The sequence below is a fragment of the Candidozyma duobushaemuli genome (assembly GCF_002926085.2).
Source record: "Candidozyma duobushaemuli strain B09383 chromosome Unknown B_B09383, whole genome shotgun sequence".
NCBI lineage: Eukaryota > Fungi > Ascomycota > Pichiomycetes > Serinales > Metschnikowiaceae > Candidozyma > Candidozyma duobushaemuli.
Genome location: NW_020289895.1, coordinates 2,107,123 through 2,128,243, shown reverse-complemented (window position 1 = coordinate 2,128,243; position 21,121 = coordinate 2,107,123). Strand labels below are relative to the sequence as shown.

At 44.2% G+C, this 21,121-nt stretch overlaps 8 protein-coding genes and 1 non-coding gene across 9 annotated transcripts; 2 read left to right on the top strand and 7 right to left on the bottom strand. All coding sequences in view use genetic code 12, as the record gives it.

Moving 5' to 3' along the window:
- Window positions 1–1,272: 1,272 nt before the first annotated feature.
- CXQ87_002383 (SNAP receptor) lies at window positions 1,273–1,691 on the top strand (the record flags this gene model as incomplete). Its single annotated transcript, XM_025480895.1, has 2 exons — window positions 1,273–1,359; window positions 1,443–1,691. The coding sequence occupies 2 exons, from the start codon at window positions 1,273–1,275 to the stop codon at window positions 1,689–1,691; spliced, it is 336 nt and encodes a 111-aa protein (XP_025335195.1).
- Window positions 1,692–1,791: 100 nt separating this feature from the next.
- Window positions 1,792–4,956, bottom strand: GCV3 (glycine decarboxylase subunit H; the record flags this gene model as incomplete). The annotated part of the gene is made up of 2 exons (XM_025480894.1): window positions 1,792–2,478; window positions 3,139–4,956. 2 exons carry the CDS (start codon window positions 4,954–4,956, stop codon window positions 1,792–1,794), a joined length of 2,505 nt encoding a protein of 834 aa, XP_025335194.1.
- A 1,109-nt stretch (window positions 4,957–6,065) lies between these two features.
- On the bottom strand, window positions 6,066–6,779 carry MCU1 (Mcu1p; the record flags this gene model as incomplete). Its single annotated transcript, XM_025480893.1, has 1 exon — window positions 6,066–6,779. The coding sequence occupies one exon, from the start codon at window positions 6,777–6,779 to the stop codon at window positions 6,066–6,068; it is 714 nt and encodes a 237-aa protein (XP_025335193.1).
- Window positions 6,780–7,488: 709 nt separating this feature from the next.
- CDC48 (AAA family ATPase) lies at window positions 7,489–9,972 on the top strand (the record flags this gene model as incomplete). Its single annotated transcript, XM_025480892.1, has 1 exon — window positions 7,489–9,972. The coding sequence occupies one exon, from the start codon at window positions 7,489–7,491 to the stop codon at window positions 9,970–9,972; it is 2,484 nt and encodes an 827-aa protein (XP_025335192.1).
- An 847-nt stretch (window positions 9,973–10,819) lies between these two features.
- Window positions 10,820–16,309, bottom strand: CDR4 (Cdr4p; the record flags this gene model as incomplete). The annotated part of the gene is made up of 2 exons (XM_025480891.1): window positions 10,820–15,199; window positions 15,995–16,309. The coding sequence occupies 2 exons, from the start codon at window positions 16,307–16,309 to the stop codon at window positions 10,820–10,822; spliced, it is 4,695 nt and encodes a 1,564-aa protein (XP_025335191.1).
- Window positions 16,310–16,508: 199 nt separating this feature from the next.
- On the bottom strand, window positions 16,509–16,579 carry CXQ87_002378. Its single transcript has one exon. It is a non-coding gene; the product is annotated as a tRNA-Gln (tRNA).
- Window positions 16,580–17,381: 802 nt separating this feature from the next.
- Window positions 17,382–17,831, bottom strand: CXQ87_002377 (uncharacterized protein; the record flags this gene model as incomplete). Its single annotated transcript, XM_025480890.1, has 1 exon — window positions 17,382–17,831. The coding sequence occupies one exon, from the start codon at window positions 17,829–17,831 to the stop codon at window positions 17,382–17,384; it is 450 nt and encodes a 149-aa protein (XP_025335190.1).
- Window positions 17,832–18,561: 730 nt separating this feature from the next.
- On the bottom strand, window positions 18,562–18,942 carry PFY1 (profilin; the record flags this gene model as incomplete). The annotated part of the gene is made up of 1 exon (XM_025480889.1): window positions 18,562–18,942. The coding sequence occupies one exon, from the start codon at window positions 18,940–18,942 to the stop codon at window positions 18,562–18,564; it is 381 nt and encodes a 126-aa protein (XP_025335189.1).
- Window positions 18,943–19,190: 248 nt separating this feature from the next.
- UBA2 (E1 ubiquitin-activating protein) lies at window positions 19,191–20,960 on the bottom strand (the record flags this gene model as incomplete). Its single annotated transcript, XM_025480888.1, has 1 exon — window positions 19,191–20,960. The coding sequence occupies one exon, from the start codon at window positions 20,958–20,960 to the stop codon at window positions 19,191–19,193; it is 1,770 nt and encodes a 589-aa protein (XP_025335188.1).
- Between the last annotated feature and the right edge of the window lie 161 nt (window positions 20,961–21,121).

Sequence of the window (21,121 nt, the reverse complement as noted above, 5' to 3'; positions counted from 1 at the left end):
CTGATCAAGCAATTTCAAAAAAAAACTATCATGAAAATATATAAGAGATTCCTAAGATAAATTCAGATTTTCGTTGAAGATACTGAGCTGATGCTCTCGTTTGCACAGTTCAAAATTTAATCTACTTCATCTGATATGAGAGTATCTCGGTCTTGCTGGCTGCTCACGTTTCGGTTTTCGTTTTCTTGTCCTGTTTCCGAACTTTTCATTTGTTCCTCCAATTTCGCATTATGATTTGTCGCGCACAAACCCCCGCCACTCGGTCTGTTGTATCATTCGAAAAGATCATCAACAAGTAAACTTAATACGAAGAATCACGTCATTTTTTCAATTGGCATGAACGCGAAGTGACCCATGCCGAGAGTCTGAGGCTGTTTAGTTGAGGTCAATTGATGGGTATCTTGCCGAATCGGGCCCGTTCCGCCATATAGCCTATTGAGCTTTGGGTTGTTCGTGAAGGTCCATCGCAGTATGCAGTATGCGGCCGTGTCTGGGATCAACAATGATCCTGTTAGCTGGCGCTCAATCCGTGCAATTTTCGTGTTTCAAGGCTTTATCTTTAAAAAGCTTGTTTTGCATTCTCATTGTGGCTCTGACACTAAGTAGACCCGAGGGTTTGTCATTTTTTTGTCTCACGATAAGAGCTCACGGCTCTGTGTAGACATGTTTGCAGCAAACAGATGACATTTCTACTCCAAGAATGGTCAAAGTAGCCATCTTAACCATCCCCATGGTTTGTCAACCTCCTTAAGATATTTGATAAGATGTCCATAGTTACGCTTACTAGGTAGCTCTCGGCAGGTACATTACGAGCACTAGCTGCAGTGAGATAAATTCTATGTCGTATAGATTCAGCCGAGGTGTCAGCCGAAGAGACTCACAAGAAAAAGCAGAATCAGAATTTTTATGGTGCTGCAAGGGTCCGAGTATTTCATGCCCAAAGCTCGCTCCAGTCCTAGGTACATGAAAGAAAATAAGTTGGCAGATTCCAGCCATACACCGTACCGTTGCATCTTTTCCTAAGAATTTTTTTTTTTTTTCTTTTTTTTTTCTGCTTTTTTTTTGAAAAAAAAAGGGGACCGTCCTTCTCAATCGATTGTATTCAATCTTTCTTTTTTCCTTTTCTATTACGATTTCGTTCTATTTTTTTGTCCCTTCTGGATCAAATCATGGCGTGGTAAAGAGGCCAGGTCATGTATTTAGTGCGTAGCACTGTGCGAAACTTATAACCGTTCTTAAAGCACTTTCAGGAGTTATTCAATCCCATTCGAGATGTCTTCCAGCGTGCCATATGACCCCTACATCCCTAACCAAACAACCGGTGATGAGTCTAACTCTCGTACGGCGGCCATTCAGGCGGTATGTATCACAAACTGACAATTTCACTTCATTATGAACACCAAATGAAACCACAGGCATGTACGGCTTACTAACTGAAATAGCAAATCGATGACACGGTTGGCATCATGAGAGACAACATCAATAAAGTCGCTGAAAGAGGTGAGAGATTAGATTCTATCGAGAACAAGACAGACAACCTTGCAATCTCAGCTCAAGGATTTAGAAGAGGCGCGAACAGAGTTCGTAAAGACATGTGGTGGAAGGACATGAAGATGCGTATGTGTCTTATTTTGGGTATCATAATTGTTTTGATTGTCATCATCGTGCCTATTGCTGTTCATTTCTCGTAAGCGGGAGCAAAATATTTTATCAATCTCACCCGGTCTAGCTTGAAGCCTACAGAGTTTTCCAGTGTTAATTTGAATAAATGACTTATGTATAAATTTACAATCAGTGTTCGGACAAACTTGCTTCATAGGCTGCCTCGTCCAACAACTCCTCCTTAGCTGCAACTGTATCAGCGGACTCGGCCAATTTGATTTGTGCGATCCAGCCGCCACCCATTGGGTCCTCATTAATCAACTGTGGTCTGCTTTCCAAGTCCTCATTGACAGCAACAACCTCACCTGCCACAGGAGCGTAAATTTCACTTGCGCTCTTAACACTCTCAACTGAGCCAATAGAGTCGCCGACTTCGTAAGTCACACCAACCTCTGGCAATTCCACAAAAGTCGTGTCACCTAAAGCCTCGGAAGCGTAAGTGGTAATACCAATGAAAGCGGAGTTGTCTTTGTGAACCGCCAACCATTCGTGCTCATTCGTGAACTTAACGTACTTTGGACCCTCTTCTTGGTATTTCCAGACATGCGATTGGGTGTTGACGCGAAAGTTACTAGAATTGAATCTCAAGGCAACTCTGGGAGAGAATTTGAAGGCAGGTCTCGTAAAGATGTTGTTCTGTCTGGCCAAAGCTCTGATCATTGTGTGACGATATAGTAAGAGAGTGAGTTTGATAAGCAAAGGATCCCCCAACACCTTTATATGAGGAGTTCTGCGCGCCCCAGACTCGTTGGAAGTCACGGGACGAGTCGAAAAGAGAACAGAGTCAAGATTGTGCTGCATCTTGCCCATGGAAATCTGTATATAACCACATGAGAGTCATGGAGATAGGTAGGTGAGCTGATTTCCGATCCCATACATAGCCACCCATTTCAGATTTCAATCGAATATTTCGAGGCAGACATATATTAAAAAAGAACTTTCTGGTAATGAAGAGTTCTTTGTCTGAAGTACTCGTTATGTTAGTGGCACCTAACACACTCATCTGTCATTCATGAAACGGGTAGGTTGATGAGAGTAGTCATTAAAGATGGTAATCCCTTTATGTTATTTAATAAGTCTTATGCAATTTTCTAGTAGAATCTCAAATCGAAGTAACATCTAACGTAGTTCAATGATGGTACATACTGATACTGTCAAGATCCATACCAGTATCAAAATGAAGCCGAGTGTTCTGTCTGCTTGATGATGTGAAAATACAGAAAAGTATAGATTCATGAAAACAAGCACACAAAAAATGACAATGACGTTTAGGCGTAACGTTGTCGAATGGTAAATTCCGATAGTTGTGAGGTCGCTGTTGGATATCACCAACAAGGAGCTGAAACCCATTGAACAAAGAGAGAGGAGTGGACCCCCAAAACATGCAGCAAAAGCCATGAGTGGCATTCCCATCAGAGCAATTGTCAAATTAGAAATGAGGTCCCCAATCGAATTACCCATCGCAAAAACGGTTACTCCTAGAATCTCATCACTGATCCCCAAGATAAGAGCCACTTGCTTCAAGATGGCGATAACCTCGGTAGCAAACACAGATATCCAATGTATCGAGAGGACAAAGCCCAAGATTGATCCCGTGTAATTCCATGCTTTGAAGACAGTCATTTGGTGCTCGAACTGAGGACATCTCGTGGGAAGGAACAAGAAGGCTATTGTAGATGCGCCTAGAAAGATTGGAGGAACTAGCAAGATAATGAAAAGTGGCTTCAAATGCATCAAGGCTAAAGTGGTTATACCTAATGTAAATTGAATTTTGAATGCCATGAGATCGAGGCGAATATCATACAGTTCCCCCAAACTTGTTTGTAAATCTTGATTCGTGGTGGGCAATGTGAAAGCATTCGAACCCCGAACTGTATTATGAGCATAAACTATCGCTTTCTCTCTAACTGGAGTCGTGAAAGAAAGAACAACTTTAGCTGGATAAGTAATGATGAAGAAAATCTTAGAGACCGTAGTATCATCATGGTTCCATCGAGGAACAAGCGAGTGGATCACCTCCTTAAGAAGTTTTCTCTTTATATGCTGCAGGTTCCAATGGTATTGTTGATTTGTTTCATTAGAAACTGCTTCTTCGTCCAGTGCTGACTCGTTAAAGGTGGTGCTCTGATTTTGCTCTTCTTGAAAAGGCTCTTCCAGGCTCCTTCCCTCTTCTCCTGAATTCAAGTTCGGCCCACGGTTTGTAATATTGGTCGTATGCATGCTAAGCTCCTTTAGGAGAATTTTGAGACCGTAAGACCCTGTCTGCACAGGTACGGGTATATCAAGCTCCTCCTCGGGATGCGCTGCAAAGTATCCTTCAACCTCCTCGAGCATTTGCCTCTCTTCGTCAGACATATCTTCAAGAGATTCGATACCCGGAAGCAGCAACCCTGCAGAAGTGATCTCGTCAGTCTCCCCCTGTATGTCAGAAGCTGGTATATTAAATGTGCTTCTTATTCTTTCTGTCGTAATTCTCTTTCTATTCGCAACTTTCAACCACGAATGGTTTAAAACAGCCACAAGAACATAGATAGCATATATCACAATAAGAATAGAGGCCTTCATCACGTCTAATTCATTTGTTTCTAGAGCATACTCGATTACCGCAAGTACCACGATATAAAAGAAGTTGTCTCTGGTGTAATGAAAGACTGGTACTTTAAACGGCGAAATTAAACATATCGAGCCTATGACGACTGTGAGAACGAATAATGTGGCACCTAGTAATTCGGAAATTGCCAACTCGGCGGATCCAATGCTGAGAGCCGTATAAGTTCCAAATATGTCTGCTGCGCTATTACCAATCGCAAGAAGCGTAAGACCTGCAAGATGATCTGAAAGCTGTAGAAGCTTCGAAATTGTGTACAAGTTTGGACTCAAGTAGTCCGCTGCAGTTATTCCAAGGCTCGCAAAGCTTACCGTTAAAGCCAAAATCGCAATGGATATAACTAAAACACCTGGTAAATAGCAGTAGTACAACGAAAGGTAGTTAAGTAACCCGACATTGTATTCCTCGGTATTGCACGCTTTCCGTACATGATCACAACGTAACGCAACGGGTTTCAGATATATGTCTTTGCATTCGAGAGTTGGGGTGATCGAGTCCTGACTCTTTGACGAGTACGCTAGCTGAAGGGTCGAAGAAATCTCTGTCGGAACGGATACACCATACTGTATCATAGGCTCGGTGTCATGCTTCTCTAGAACGAGTTCAGGAAGTTGGTTTGAGGATGTGTGACCAATTACCTGACAAGCGGAAAGTATTAGTATAGAGGGTAATAGTCGAGCTCTCATGATGTGAGGCAAACCTAAGAGCAATTCTTTGATCTAGAGTCGCTCGACCGAGTTGTAGAATGCTTGGTCTATAGAAGGTAGTTAACGCAGCCTTATCAGTCTATGTAGTGCTCAGATACCATGATATGCAGTTTTATGACACAGACCAATAATCGAACAACAGATTTTAACACAAAGTGGCGAAAGCGTTGGATTAACCTTTTCGAACTTCACTTTGTCTGTGAACATGAATTACAGTGAGAGGTGGAAGAGGTAAAAGACGAGTAATTCTGAGCGGTGTGGATCACAAGCCCGGATTGAGTCAGGGAATACTCCCGAAAGATAAATAAATGTATAGCTGATCATTGCACCATCTCCCATACGGGCGCACGAAGGCAATCCCTTAGTGGTAACGAGTTACCAGCGCATGAGATGCTGCACCCAAGATCAACCATTTGTTCTCCAGTCCACCATAATAATTGAGGCGTACGCCTCAAATACAACAATACTCCGATGGTCATGGGCCAAGAACGCCAAAAGGGTTCAACCTCTACGGAATGCTGTAGCGTTGTTGATGGCTGTTAAATTAGCGTTAAGAAAAAAAAAAAAATTACGATGATGTGCCTCTTTTATGCGAGCGCTTTTGGCCGGGTAACTTAGCTACAGGTTGCAAATATTGCAAAATCCCTATGCCATCGTGGAAAGTTCTAATGTGAAACGAAATGAATGAAGTTTTCTAGGCCTACACAACATTCTCCTTTTTTAAATGATTTAAATATGTACACGATCATCTTTTGCTACACCGTCATCAAGGCTTTGGTAATGTGATGCTTCAGAATTAGAGCATCCAGAAGCTATTCGTCTATAATTGTTGCCTCTCCTCGTACCGAGAGATAGACATAAAACCCATCCCAACGAACAAATATAGTGAGCGATGAAATCATAGCATGTTTGCTGGCGCCCTGTCACGGCTCAAGCCACACCATAAAGTCAAAAGGTTTGTCTGTGAACAAAAAATAAAGCTTGATAAGACAAATAACTGAGTCTTTTTGATGTTGCACGAAGCTGGAATATGTAAATATACTCAAGAGATGCTGCAGGCGACTAATACATGCTATACCTCCCAAGCATCAGAAAAACCACCATCTCTTCTTTGGCTTCTCCTGTTCATCCAGCATAAATTCCTTTGCGTATTGTCTGTGCGAATCGAGTTCTCTAAGAATTTGCTCTTCTTGGTCTTGTTGCCTCCTTTGGGCCTCCAAAACATGTCTCTCAGCTGGCCTGTTCAAAGCAAAATCACCCTCCTTTGTCAATCGTATATCTGTTGGGATGTAGTCAGCATCTCTCACATTCTTGATGATGTGATTGTTCTTCTTTGGGTGGTATAAGTCGTCATACTCAGTTTCAGACAAGCCCACTAGCATTTCCTTAGCCCTAAGACGATAACGGTAGAAATCCGACATAACATTCTCCTTTCCATCATTCCACCTATAAAAGAAGGAAAAGTACACAATGATCGACCCTGTCAAGAAGGTGCCAAACCATCGTGTACCTGTATTGAGTCGCTGATTGGTGTCCACCTTGCGTAGCACCATGTACTGGCCTGGGTATAAGTTAGATCTCGGACGAGGTGTATAATTAAGCTTTTTCATGGTTTCATTGATCTTCTGGTATTGCGTGGGTGTTTTCGGTATCGATGAGAAGCCTTGAGGTTCTTGGCCAGGAAGGCTAAATTCCGAGGGATAACCCTCAGCAGGACGTAGATCTGTGGGATCATAAGGATTATAGGGAGCTTTTGGAGGAATCCACCCTTTAGGGTTTGGTCTTCTGTCGTTGTCTGACATGGCTTCCTTGTTAGATCAATAGCTTTCTCACTTTTTTTCTCTCAGGTACTCTAACTTTTTAGGCGCAGACTACGCATTTACCCCGGAGTTGAGAGAATAGAAAAGTAGAAGCTTCACAATATATGAAGTGATGCCTAGGGAGAATTGAAAAGTCAAATATACAATTCGCAATACGATAAGTTTGCAGCCCGTCTTACGAGGACATGCAAATCTTTTTTTGTCTTCTGGGAATACACAATCTGACTTCTACACAATACACTGTACCTCTTCTAGGATGCATTGACTACAGGCTTCACTATTCTTTTACAATTCCGACTTCATGAAACTGTAGCAACTTTTGGTAACCAAACGAAATGCTTTAAATCGCCATATTCGTACAATTGTCCTCAGTGGCACGTGAGATCCACAAAGTCCATTGGATTGCCGATCGTATAACCCCTACCGACCTTGACCCACTTACGCAGATTATCGCATTAAAAGGCAACAGCAAGTATATGGGCCCTTTTCAGAAGCTCGAGGAATGTGAAGGAACGGACTATCTCCTGAGAAACACCCGTACCTCTCTCGCCCTTCCCTCCCGCGGTGGCCAACGAATCTCGCTGCTATAACGCTATCAAGATCAACTATTTTCTATTGACTCGTCTTTAAACCTATACTTCCGATCCTACTGGAATCAATTAATTCTATTTAAAAAAGGGGAACATAGGCCATGACAGCAGAAGACAAGAAACCGCTTTTGGACGCCTCTGGTGCTCATGAGGCCGACGACGCCACCGCTACTGCCATTTTGAGAAGAAAGAAGAAGGACAACGCTTTGATCGTGGATGACGCTACAAATGATGATAATTCCGTCATCACTATGTCCTCGGCCACAATGGAGCTCTTGGAATTGTTCAGGGGTGACACAGTCTTGGTTAAGGGTAAGAGAAGAAAGGATACCATCTTGGTTGTGCTCTCAGACGACGAAATGCCAGATGGCGTTGCCAGAATCAACCGTTGCGTTCGTAACAACTTGAGAGTGAGATTGAGTGACATCGTCACGATCCACCCTTGCCCTGATATCAAGTACGCCTCCAGAATCTCGGTGTTGCCTATTGCTGACACTGTGGAGGGAATCACTGGCTCCTTGTTTGACGTGTACTTGAAGCCATACTTCGTTGAGGCATACAGACCCGTTAGGAAAGGTGATTTGTTCACCGTGAGAGGTGGTATGAGACAGGTGGAATTCAAGGTTGTGGATGTCGAGCCAGAGGACTTCGCCATTGTCGCCCAGGATACTATCATTCACTGTGAAGGTGAGCCAATCAACCGTGAGGACGAAGAGAATAACATGAATGAAGTCGGTTATGACGACATTGGAGGTTGCAAGAAGCAGATGGCTCAGATAAGAGAGTTGGTCGAGTTACCTTTGAGACATCCTCAATTGTTCAAGTCGATTGGAATCAAACCACCAAAGGGTATCTTGATGTATGGTCCTCCAGGTACGGGTAAGACCATCATGGCCAGAGCTGTCGCTAATGAGACTGGTGCGTTCTTCTTTTTGATCAACGGTCCAGAGATTATGTCGAAAATGGCTGGTGAATCCGAATCCAACTTGAGAAAGGCTTTTGAGGAAGCTGAAAAGAACTCTCCGGCTATCATCTTCATTGATGAGATTGACTCGATTGCTCCAAAGAGAGACAAGACAAATGGTGAGGTTGAAAGAAGAGTTGTATCTCAATTGTTGACCTTGATGGATGGTATGAAAGCAAGATCTAATGTGGTGGTCATCGCCGCTACGAATAGACCAAATTCCATTGATCCTGCTTTGAGAAGATTTGGTAGATTTGACAGAGAAGTCGACATCGGTGTGCCAGATGCCGCTGGTCGTTTGGAGATTTTGAGAATCCACACAAAGAACATGAAGTTGGCCGACGATGTTGAGTTGGAGGCCATCGCTTCCGAAACACATGGATTTGTCGGTGCTGATGTTGCGTCCTTGTGTTCCGAAGCCGCTATGCAACAGATTCGTGAAAAGATGGATCTCATCGATTTGGAGGAGGAGACAATCGATGCCGAAATCTTGGATTCTTTGGGTGTCACTATGGAGAACTTTAGATTCGCTTTGGGCAACTCTAATCCTTCCGCCTTGCGTGAAACCGTTGTCGAGAATGTCAACGTCACCTGGGACGATATTGGAGGATTGGACGACATCAAGAACGAATTGAAGGAAACCGTCGAATACCCTGTGTTGCATCCCGATCAATACCAGAAATTCGGCTTGGCCCCATCAAAGGGAGTCTTGTTCTTCGGTCCTCCCGGTACTGGTAAAACCTTGTTGGCCAAGGCCGTTGCCACTGAGGTCTCTGCTAACTTCATTTCTGTCAAGGGTCCAGAGCTCTTGAGTATGTGGTACGGTGAGTCTGAATCCAACATTAGAGATATCTTTGACAAGGCCAGAGCTGCTGCACCAACAGTGGTTTTCTTGGATGAATTGGATTCTATTGCGAAGGCAAGAGGTGGTTCTCACGGTGACGCAGGCGGAGCCTCAGATAGAGTGGTGAACCAGTTGTTGACAGAGATGGATGGTATGAATGCCAAGAAGAATGTGTTTGTGGTTGGTGCCACTAATAGACCTGACCAAATTGACCCTGCTTTGTTGAGACCAGGTAGATTGGATCAGTTGATTTACGTTCCATTGCCCGATGAGGGTGCGAGGTTGTCGATCTTGCAAGCTCAGTTGAGAAACACTCCATTGGAGCCTGGTTTGGAGTTGACCGAGATTGCCAAAATCACAAACGGCTTCTCGGGTGCTGACTTGTCTTACATTGTTCAAAGATCTGCCAAATTTGCGATCAAGGACTCCATTGAGGCTCACATTAGGCTCATGAAGGAGAAGGGAGATGGAGAAGTCAAACAAGAGGAGGGTGATGACGTCGACATGACCGATAAGCCAAAGGCTGAAGAGGAAGAGGACCAGGAGGATCCAGTTCCTTACATCACCAAAAACCACTTCGAAGAAGCCATGAAGACAGCCAAGAGATCTGTCTCGGACGCCGAGTTGCGCCGTTATGAGGCCTATGCTCAGCAGCTACAAGCATCTAGAGGTCAGTTCACCAACTTCAGATTCTCCGAGAATGAGGGTATCGCCGGCGAGTCCGGCGCTGGCGCAGCTTTCGCAAATGAAGCCGAAGAAGATGATTTGTATAGTTAGACGTACTTATCGTGGATAATGAGTCCAATATATGGTACCGTTGGTCTATTAGTGTAAATGTTTATACTTTGGTCATCTAATTAGCCCACCGTGCATAATGTGGGGTCGTGAGGTTGAGTGCGATTGAAAGAGAGAAGGAAGGTAGAGACTTTTGAGCTTCAGTGAGCCTCGGGGAAAGGTGTAACTTCCTAAATCATGAAACGTGTGTGCGCATTTAAGAAAAGTTCCCGATAATATTTTTTTTTTTTCTTGTCGGCTTGTATGGAAATCACCTTAGGTATGACTGCAGAGGTTGTATGACGAACAATAGGAGCAATGAGCAAAAGTGAGACGGAAAATCTCAAAAACTATCATCTCAAACACACTCTTCCTTTATTTACGAAGATCACGAAAACAAGGCTTCTTTTCCTGCTTCATTTCGAGGATTCCATTTTGTTATATTGCATGACTGTCTTGCTTATCGAATGAGTATCATATATTAGATACTTCACTCCTAGAGTTTATCTGATTCCGCTTTCACCTTTTTACCTCAAATTATGAGAGGACTCTCGAACGGAACCATTTTGGCCATAGGCCCTGTCTTTATTGTTGCGGCTGATTTCATAGCAACTCGGTTTTCTAGTGGTCTGCTGAAGAAGGCATCGACCAAAACTCAGTCATTATTCAGAAACCATGTATACGGAACTCATTTCTACAACACCAAACTACTGAAAGTTTCGAAGAACCCCTAATACCATCAAGTTTGCGACTGGATCGCATGGCAATCATAAAATTCAGTTTCTCGACATGTTACAGTTAGTTTACGATACAATTTGCATTTAATGAATAAAATATTTCACCTTTTGTCTTATTGACGCTTTTCACGGGATCTCTTTGGTACCCTGGCGAGCCAATAGAAGAACAAGGTTCCGATGATATTGATGAAAATGTAAGCAATGAAGATGCCCAAGTCTCTCCAGCGGTGGTTGTATTCGGAGCCGATCGACTCCAAGAACACATTAGTCGAGCTCACAGTACAAAATTCACATTGATCAGTAGCATTTTCGTCGACCAAGTATCCTCCAGCAAACAGCATGTAATTCGCCATGTACTCGCCGCATGTTCCCTCTTCTGGTGGGAATCTCAACAACTCAACATCGGAGCATGTCACATCGGAATTCGCCAAACCAACTGAAAGAACTGTTGAAACAAAGTATGTGAATGGACTGCACCGATACATGAAGATCCAGAACCGTGGCATGTCTTCCTTGGAAGACAAAACACCGCAGAACATCAAACTCATACTGAATAACAAACTTGCCAAATTAGCAGCGTTGTTTGCCAATTCCGAGAAGGAAATACAAAGCTGGCCCATAGTGGATGTGTAAATGTAAAACAAGACAATTGCGAACCACATTGTAGCTCCACGCTCATTCACTGTATCAGTAGGAGTAGCATTATTGTAGAAGCCAATCGGGTAGTACCAAACGAAGAAAGCCAAAGTACCACAGAGGATGTTCCATGGAATCTCCGCAGTAACAAGTGCCAAAATGAAAGTGATCCATGAGTATGTTCTGGAAGGACGTTCTCTTACCTCGTAAAGGTCTCTTTGAGCCACAAAGTGAGGGAGGTATTGCTGGATTAAAGTGTTGAATACCACCATGAACATAAAAACCGAGAACATCTGGTTCTGAAGACCTTGTTGGGATTTGTCAGCTTTGAAAAATGTGAAACCGTTGAAGATAGATGCGAGAATGGAAAGCAACACTTTTGAGTAGGTATACGATGGTGTTCTCCAATACTGCTGGAAAACTCTCCTCACAACCAGCTGGTATTGAGCCCATAAACCTCTCGCGTACTTTTTGTACTTCTCAGGGTCCTCCGACACTGGTCTCTTGGGAAGCTCCCTGTCCATATCATCAAGCTCATCAATCACTTCTTGATAAGCTTTGGACTGACGCCAGACCTCATGGTAATTTCTATCAGCATGGGAGCCTGGTGCAGCACCAATAACTTCCAACATCCACTCAGCTGGGTTGGCGTGAGGTGGACATTTAGGTGCTCCTTCACCTTCGAAGTAGTCGATCATAGTTTGACAGTTTTCTCCCAAATCACCGAAGTAGACAGTCTCTCCACCCTTCTGCAAGAAAAGCAAGCGGTCGAATTCTTTCATCAAGATCGCTGAAGGCTGGTGAATCGTACACAAAATAGCCTGTCCATGGTCAGCCAACTTCCTGATCAATTTGCAAATGGACCAAGCAGTCTGGGAGTCCAAACCAGATGTTGGTTCGTCCAAGAACACCAATAATCTGGGCTTTGCAACTAACTCGACAGCGATAGTCAATCTCTTACGCTGCTCGACGTTCAAACCTTCACCAGGCACTCCCACGACGGCATCCGCATACTTCGTCATTTCCAAAAGTCTAATGATGTACTCCACGTACTCATCTTTTTCGGCCTTTGATACACTTGATGGCTGTCTCAAGTAAGCAGAAAATTTTAATGCCTCACGAACAGTAGAAGTCTGGAGATGGAGGTCCTGTTGCTGAACGTAACCTATCGATCTTTGGAATGCAGAGTCCAATTCACGCCCATTAACCATACGCTTGCCGTCTGTGACATCACCTGAAGTCAATCTTTCTGATAAAGCATTCAACAAGGTCGTTTTACCTGCACCAGATGCTCCCATTAAAGCTGTCACTTGGCCTGGTTTGACCCATCCGTCGACGCCATTCAAGATGACTCTATGCTCCGACTTGATTTTGACCTGGTAGGTAAGGTTTCTCCAATGAAAGATATCGGATGTATTTGGAAGCTTCTTGTCACTGATATCCGAGTCATCGTCATCCTCAAAAAGATCTTCACCTTTAAGCTTTTCCTCAAGAGTAGCTGACTCCAAGTCATTATTTTCCTTCAACTGCTTTCTCCTCTTGCGTAAAGCAGACTCCTGGAATACGAGAATTTCACCATTTTGCATCGCTCCCTTGTTGATTTCAACAAGATAAATGTAGACACAGAAGAAGAAAATAGCAAATGCCATAACGATACCCCAGTTTCTCCATTTGTTGGCATTTTCGTATTCAAATGAAAGTCTGATAAACTCATCGCCGTTGACAAAGTCCTCTCCAGCATTGGCACCCCTTTCCAGACAAATCACACTGTCTCCCAGCGAAGGGTAACCTGGTCCAGTAGGAACATAAAGAGAACAAGGGAAGTCTCTTCCGTGGAATTCATTGGCAATTAAAGCTTCGAAAGCATAGGCGACCACATCAATGTAATTAATCCATCTGCACCAGCCGTGCATGTCTTGTGGTGGAATAACAAAGCCGGTAAAGATAGTCATGGCTGTCAACAATAACGAAGCGGGAGTCATTGCTGATGACAAGGATTTTGTGGCAGCACCAATGCATCTGAAAAGATGTGACATTGCAAGGGTACATGAAAAATTGATCAACAAGTAGAAGAAGAAGTGCCCAGCACTTTTCCGCAAATGCACTGTGAAGTAAAGAATTAAGTTGAAGCAAATGCATTGGATGAGCTTGGGTGGGAGCTCTGTTATAATGGATGCAAACGCATCAGCAGCTGGGTGGTATAATGCGTAAGTCTTGTGTTTCTCAACAATAGGACGGGATTCGTAGAGCGAGAAAATCTCCAAAAGGGAACCGAAAGCATTGAGAAGAACTGCAAAAAACAAGACAGCGGTTCTTCTGTAAAAGGAATCGGTGTCAGGATTCAAATCAATGAACATCGTGGAGACAATGACAGACATGATGACGTTACCAATCACACTGAAGAGTGTGATCGATGGATCTCCTTTTGTTCGGCTAAAGTTTCGCTGCATCAAGTATTTCACTTGCATTCCAAAGGAAACAGTGTATGGAGACTTGGCTCTGGAGTTCTTTGCTTGACGAGCATTGTGGGATTCACTGAATTGCTTGCGCTTGTCTTCTATTTCACGGGAGCCTAAGTAGTCGTCGATTTTTTTCAAGATGTTAGATCTCTCCTGTGAAGCCTGCCAGTAATCATAGAACTCCTTTGGCGTTCTAGGAACCTTATTCTCGAAGCCTTCTCTGACTTCTCTCTCTAAAGGGTTGGTAAGAGAAGTCAAAAAGTCAGCTGTCGTTTGCCTCTGAGGACAGTGGTAACCCATATTTGTGAAAAACTCTTTAGCTTCACGAGCTGAGCCATTGTAGATTTGATATCCCTCATACAAGAGAATGACGTTATCGAACAAGTCGTAAGCATCTTGCGAACACTGATAGATGGCAATCAAAGGCGTCGTTTTGGTCACTGTGGCAGAAGTCTTCAAAGCTCTAACAAATTCCAAAGCAGTGGCAGAGTCCAATCCACGGGTAGAGTTATCCCAACATTGTAGGCATGCCCGAGACAAATGAACTTCGGCGATGGAAACTCTCTTCCGCTCACCACCAGAAACACCTCTGATGTACTCGTTTCCAACTTTTGTGTTTCTTGTATGCGATAAACCGTAGGTAGCCATGGCAACCTCAGACATGTGCTTAGCATAGTCCGTCCTCGAGATTCCTTCGGGTCTGTTTTTTGGTGTCCTCATTTTGGCAGCAAACTCTAGTGTCTGTTGGACTGTCATTTGAGGGAAATGAGATTCGGTCTCGGCACAGTAAATAACGTCACCTCTGAAATGCTTTTTGATCTCGTTGGGCGTGAGTCCATCGTACAGAATGACTGAGTTATTATCAATGTGGAAACCATGGGTTTGAGAAGCAATGGTCTTCAAGAAGGTAGAACAACCAGCACCCGGTCTTCCCAAAACCACCGTGACAGATCCTGGCTCTATGATACCATCCATGGGTTTCAAGATGTCGAACCTGGTCTTCTCGCGATAAGAGCCTGACCAGTTTTGAATGAACTGAGAAACATTCTTGTAAACTGCATTACCAAAGTTAGACTGATAGTCTGCATCAGCAGCCTGACCGTAAGCACGAAGCCCCTTGTAGACAACTCCTAAGGAGGCTGGTTTATAGTAATCTGGGTCCGAACAGGCCAACAGATGCATATTCTTGACCCAAAACTTTGAGTCAAAATCGTCAGAATTGGGATCCAAGCGGGGGTCCAGCGTCTGATCCATTGGGTTCACACCCGGTACCAGGAGCTGGCTGAGTGCTTTTGTCAACGAATGGTTCACCAGCTCTCCGGTTCCGGAGTGGTTGGTAGCCGTGCGGGCTAACATTTTGATATCCCTGGCGACTTCATCGGTGAAGCCTTCGTACTGCTCAAGGCTGGGTCGTTCTGTATCCAGCATTGAAAACGAATTAAAGAAAAGATTGAGATGTTTTTTTCCTTCGACTTATCACCTGGTTTTTATATGTTTCTCCACAGCCGGATCGGCTAGAGAATTACATTGCGATCCGGCCGGCAGGCCATGCGCACGAGCAAAGCACTAGAAACGGGGATCATGCTAAGCGAGTTTTGCATTATTTTCAGGTTTTTAAACTTCTTTTTCTTTTGGCATCCTATTCCGGACGTTTTGGATGTATCTCCGATAAACTTCCGTAGTTCTTCTACTTGTGGGCACCGATGGTGCTGGTTTTTTCGATACCACACGGCTGAGCCGTATGTAAGGGACCTAGATATCGGAAGCTCACTTTTTTTTGGTCTTTCCGGACCCGGAACCTGAGTGAGTTCCGAAAGCGCCCTGCCCGATTTTTATGATAATGCGGACATCGAAAAACCTACGGCTCCGAGAAATGTGCCGTTCCGTGCTGCCATGAAAATCATGACAAAGGCTGAGACAAGGTCGAGGCAGTGTATGACCCCTAAGTGGTAATCCCCACTTCGCCTCAGGCCGTTTGAGACCACGTAGACCGTTATAAATTTAATATTCGGGTTTATGTGCGGATCGGTCGGTATTATAGTGGCACGTTGAGTTACCCTATTGACTCCAATTATTCAACTGACTCCGTGAATCGCCGAACCTGACTTCTTCCTATACGTCAATGTCTGAACACCGCTTTGTATTATCTACACAAACGTTAAAATTCTTTACTCCGAGAACTCAAATCTTCACGCCTGGCATGGCCTTGCCGATTCTAGCCGCAATGCCTACTGGGTTGGCGATCACGCTGTCCAAGTCCCAAATGCCGCTTTTGTAGTAAACGTCTTTCTTCAAGAATTCAATGATTTCCTCTTTGGACTCGGCATACAAGTGGAAAGTGCTTCCAGCGAATTGTGTCTTTTCAACGTCCTTGTAGATGGCACCCACAGAAGTGACAATTCCGTCGTTAACTGTTGCTGGAATGCCTTGAACGTGCTCAGCCCTCACTGGTGTTCTGTCCACACCGGGCTTATCAAACACGATAACGTTCCACTCGATTTTAGCCATTTTTGATGCAATTGAGGATGTAATTACTTGAGTTTAGTTCGCGCGGTTATCTTGATTGACAGCTTGACACTTTTCATGCTCGCAATCTCCGTGGCGAGAAACAAAAGCATCAGAATTCAAGGCAGGGAAAAAAATTTCGGAACAGGGATAATTTTTATTCCAAGCATCTTCTCTTGAAGGGTATATTTCGCAAAAATAAAGGTCCCACTGGGGTTCGAACCCAGGTTACCGGAATCAGAATCCGAGGTGATACCACTACACTATAGGACCGGAACCTTTGTTGTCAGCGAGAAACAGTCTGTCAAGTAAGGCCACTAACTGTCCTGCATAATAGCTGTCTGAATTTTGAAAAGTTCAATCTTTGACGGTGGTCGCAGCTGCCATTACTTCATAGTTAAAGCGGGCACTCTAGAATGCTAGATGAGCCTGGTAGTGCCCCTAGCATGGTTCTTCAAGCTCTGATCGATTGTTTACATTTGAATGTTCATCATTTTTGAAAAGCTCTGCCACAAGCTCGAACGTGTAGGAAGACTAGACTTTTTAGTACCTGGAATGATGGAATACATAATTGAAGACCGCTTTGAAGGTAAACTTTTGTTTCGACGTTTCGAGAGAAGAAAATTTTATGATTTTTTAATTGACTGGAGCTATCAACTCGAAGCAGGGATATGAAGCCATCAGCAGTTGAAGGCTCATTTTCATTAAGTTTTCTAGTAGGGCGCCACCCTTGTAAGAGCCCAAAGAGCCCATAAGAAAGTCTAGCGAATAGAAAGAGTTGGTGCTACGAATAATCATCGGATTCTCCTGAATGTCTGTTTTTTCTTATATTTTCGTTAACCAATAAAGCAAAATGCCTTTTATCGTGATAACTCGATGCAAAATCGTTCGTTGCAAACTATAACTACCTCGTTCAGCAGTCTGATCGCCACGAGTGAAATAAATGAGCGGGTCCTCGTCTACGAGATGGCGACGACGGACGGAACAAATCTGACCCTTCTCCCATCCAGGCCGCAGCCTCCCAATATCTGATGTGTATCAATGCCAAAGCATGGAATGTATGCATACCAAGTGATTAGTTTTCCAATGGGGCGTAGTACTTGATTCTCTCCTTTCTTGGGCCCAAATCAGCGGTCTTGATACCAGCACCAAACTGATTGCCGTATGGAGAATGTGTAGGGATGGCGGTGGTTGGAACAGCGCCAATGACTTCTCTTCTGTGCTGCTTCAGGCCGATACCGCCCTTGTCTCTGATGAAAGACTTGATGAAAGAGGTCTTGTACTTTCTGGCGTAAGCTTCGTTTCTCATTTGCACACGCTCCTCCACTTGGTTGTACAAGGGGGTCTTGATGACGGGCTCCTTGGAAGATCTGTAGAAGAAGAGGGAGACGCCTGCCAAAAGAGCAACGCCAAACACTTTTGTAACGTCGATTTCGTTTTGCGATGGAGCTGGGGCATCGTGGTGGCCCGAGGAGTTGAATCTCCTAAAGTTTATTCTGGCAGCACGAGCTGAGGCCCTGAACATGATGTGATTGTCGAGTTATGGAGTAATTAGCTGAACCAAAGCTTGAGTACACTAAGATGCGAAATGTTCTGGCCAATGAGAATCAGCTAGTTTTCAATTGAGCACGGCACGTAAGTGCTAAAAAATGTTCTGTGAGCGCACCGGCAGGACAGGAAGCTAGTTGGCCAAAAATGGCTGCGAAAGTCTTTTCGACTTCTGCTGTAAGGTCTCTTAATAGGCTGGTGGGAGCGCTGAAATATTTTGAACATAATAAGCGAGTTGTTTTTTCAAGTTCTGATGAACATTCAGGTTAGTAGTCTTCAAACGTGGCACCTATAAATCTGCAGTGAGCTCAGTGTCGGTAGTCGGCTTGACAGATTAGCCATAAGACGGCGGTTACCTTTTAAAGTAAGAAATTTTAACTGTGTGCTTGAACTTTTTAATACCTTCATCGATAGTATTCCGATTAGAATACAACTAACAAGTGCTCAATTCCTCTACTCCTGGACCGAGGTGAGCTCAGGACAGCCCACAATTCTTATTGCAGCCAAGTCGCACAAACACCTTGAATATTGCAACGAGATCAGCCCAAATCAAACTAATACCATTACAATTGCATTTCCATGGCGATATTTGAATGTCTCTCAAAACCTAATACACATCCCATGGCTACATCCCTTCACCTACATCCCTTCACCTACATTCCCCAGATTCGTATCTGCCACTGGCTTATGTCAATTATCCTATAAATCTAGTAGCCAACGCCAATCAAGTAGTCAGCCAACTTCTCCACAACAGCAGTGGCCTCCTGGGGCTGCACGCCGGATGGGTAGTGGGCTACCACAATGGCCTGCTTGGTCTTGACGGCAACAATTCCGGTGTCGTCGAGCTTACCGTACACGGATCTGTCGTCGGCTCTCAACAAAAAGTACTTCTGGCCCTCAATGTGCAAACCGTGGGCCTGCAAGTTCAGGGGATCAGAGTATGCACCGGCAATGGCCTGAATCTCTTGAGGAGCAATTTGGAATCCTCCGGATTCGGCCCAGAGAGAGTCACCAGCAGCCGAGTAAAGAGCGGCCTTGTCGATCTTGCCGGTTGACTTGAGACTGTCTGTATAAGCGTTCCAGGACATTGAGAATTGGATTTATGTGAAAGAACTGTGGTGAGTTGTGTGGCTAGAGAATTTATACCTTGCCATGTCTGACCTCACGCATTCAGTTAGTGGTGCACGGGTGCCGATCTGGCCCCTGCAAACCGAGTTTGAGGTTGCCCGAGCTTCACCGTACACCGAGATACGATCTTTGTACTTTTTCGCGGTTTTGCAGCCGCAATGATTTCAATGTGCTGTCTTATTCTATTAATTGCAATTGAGGAGGACTTCTATAGTATGATCAGCGTGTCCTCGACCGACCCGTTGGTCTTTCTCTTCTTCGATGGTGGCTCGTCATCTAGAACAACCGTGGTTGTTTCCATTTCTTCGTCACTGGGCGAATCTGGCTCCTCGTCAAATTTCACCTTGGCTCTGAGCTGGACATCGGGAAGCGCGTTTCCACCATTATCTTGTACTTCTTGAATGTAGAGCTCGAGGTTCTCTAGTTCTTCCTCTTCATCTTGGAATAAGAGCACCTCGTCTGTTGCAAAGCCTTGAATGTCTTGAAGCTGTTTCTCTGCATTGTCATCGAAATCAAAATCGTAAATCAATCTCGACTTGCCCAAAATGACAGAAATATCACCTGAATAGCCGTATTTTGTGCTGACTTGTTTCACTAACTCTGCAAGTGTCTTCTTGAAGTCGTTCTTCGTAAGTCGTATTATTGCCTTTGTGATTCCAGAACTGGCACACTTGGGGTTAGGTCCCTCGACAGCGGCTGACGTAATTCGTTTGTTTGGCTTAATGGAAATGAACACACTCTTTGTATCTTTTGCAACGAAATCACTGTTGAAATACAGCAAAGAGCCCAAGTTCGAGAAGCCACTTATTATGGCATTGGTCGTGGCAATTGCGGGAATGATGTTTCCGGCTATTTGTTTGATGTCGAATTTGGTCTTCAACGGTATATGGAACACATGCGATCTCAAATTGGCTGCGGCAGCGACAAAATTAAGTGTGTCTTCGTCATCCTTGTCGAAGGTAATGATAGTCTGCTTGCCTGACTTTACCCTCTTTTGAAGAGCCTCGGTGGACTTGAAAAGAACATAAATGTTTTGCAACACCGACCAGTCGTGGGTGTCGTCTATCAAGAGCTTTGTGTTTTCTGGGTTGCTCAAGAGTTCGTCGAGGTCCTTCTTGTATACTTTGTCGAAATCGAGAGGATTGGGCGGAACCCTGTTTTTCCAAAGACTCTCTAGTCTGAGTGACTTTTCGACGTCGTCTTTGTATATCTTCTTCACAAGCTTTGTAGGGAAGTCGTCGTCGGAGACCAACTTCTTGAGAGCTGATAGCTCATTAGCTTGCAGAAGGATTCTCTCAATCTCCTCCGGATCATCTGTTTCCTTGCTCAATTCAGCTTGATTAACCTCTTTCTCCAGGGTCTCATCAAAGAGTTGAGTGAAGAGGAACTCCTTGGCCCATACAATGCAGTGAACTGGCTGAGATGGAGTTGACCTGATGGTACAGACTGGGAATGTCTGGGGAGTAGCCTTTGGCTGACATTCAAAACACTCGGTGCTGTATGGGTAAATTGGTTGAATCTGACCCTCGAAACCAGTAGTTCCTGATTCCATAAGCGGCTTGCGAAGAAAAAGGGCCAACCTGTTAACGTATCTACGTGCTTCTAGGTTGTCTAACGCGTTGTAGATGTAGTCGAACTGTGACCACCAAGAAAGTGGAAATAAGTTGGTGTCCATCACATTTCCGTGGTGTGGGACTAAATTGGAGTTGAAAAAGTTGAAGCTCTGAACAGCTTGGGCAATTGTAAGTGACTTCAGCTTATCGATATCTTTTTGGCGAAAGAGGAACTGACGATTCAAATTCGATAGCGTGATGGTATCCAAGTCAACGATGTGAATTTCTCCAAAACCTGATAAGAGCAAGTCCTTGAGAAGCTCACAGCCAATTCCACCGGCACCAACCATGACAATCTTGGAAGACTTGATACGCTGTAGCCTCTCTGATCCTAAAATTTTTCTTAAATAAACATCCTTGGGCATTTTGGCTGTGGATGTGTTGGTGAGCGTCTTGATAAGTGTGTATTAGCTCTGGTGCATGGGTGTAAATCCGGATTTCGAAATCTACAAGAGATAAAGAACATGGGCGTCATTTTTATTATTATGTGGGTTGTGAGTATTTCTTGATTTCCAATTATTGAAAA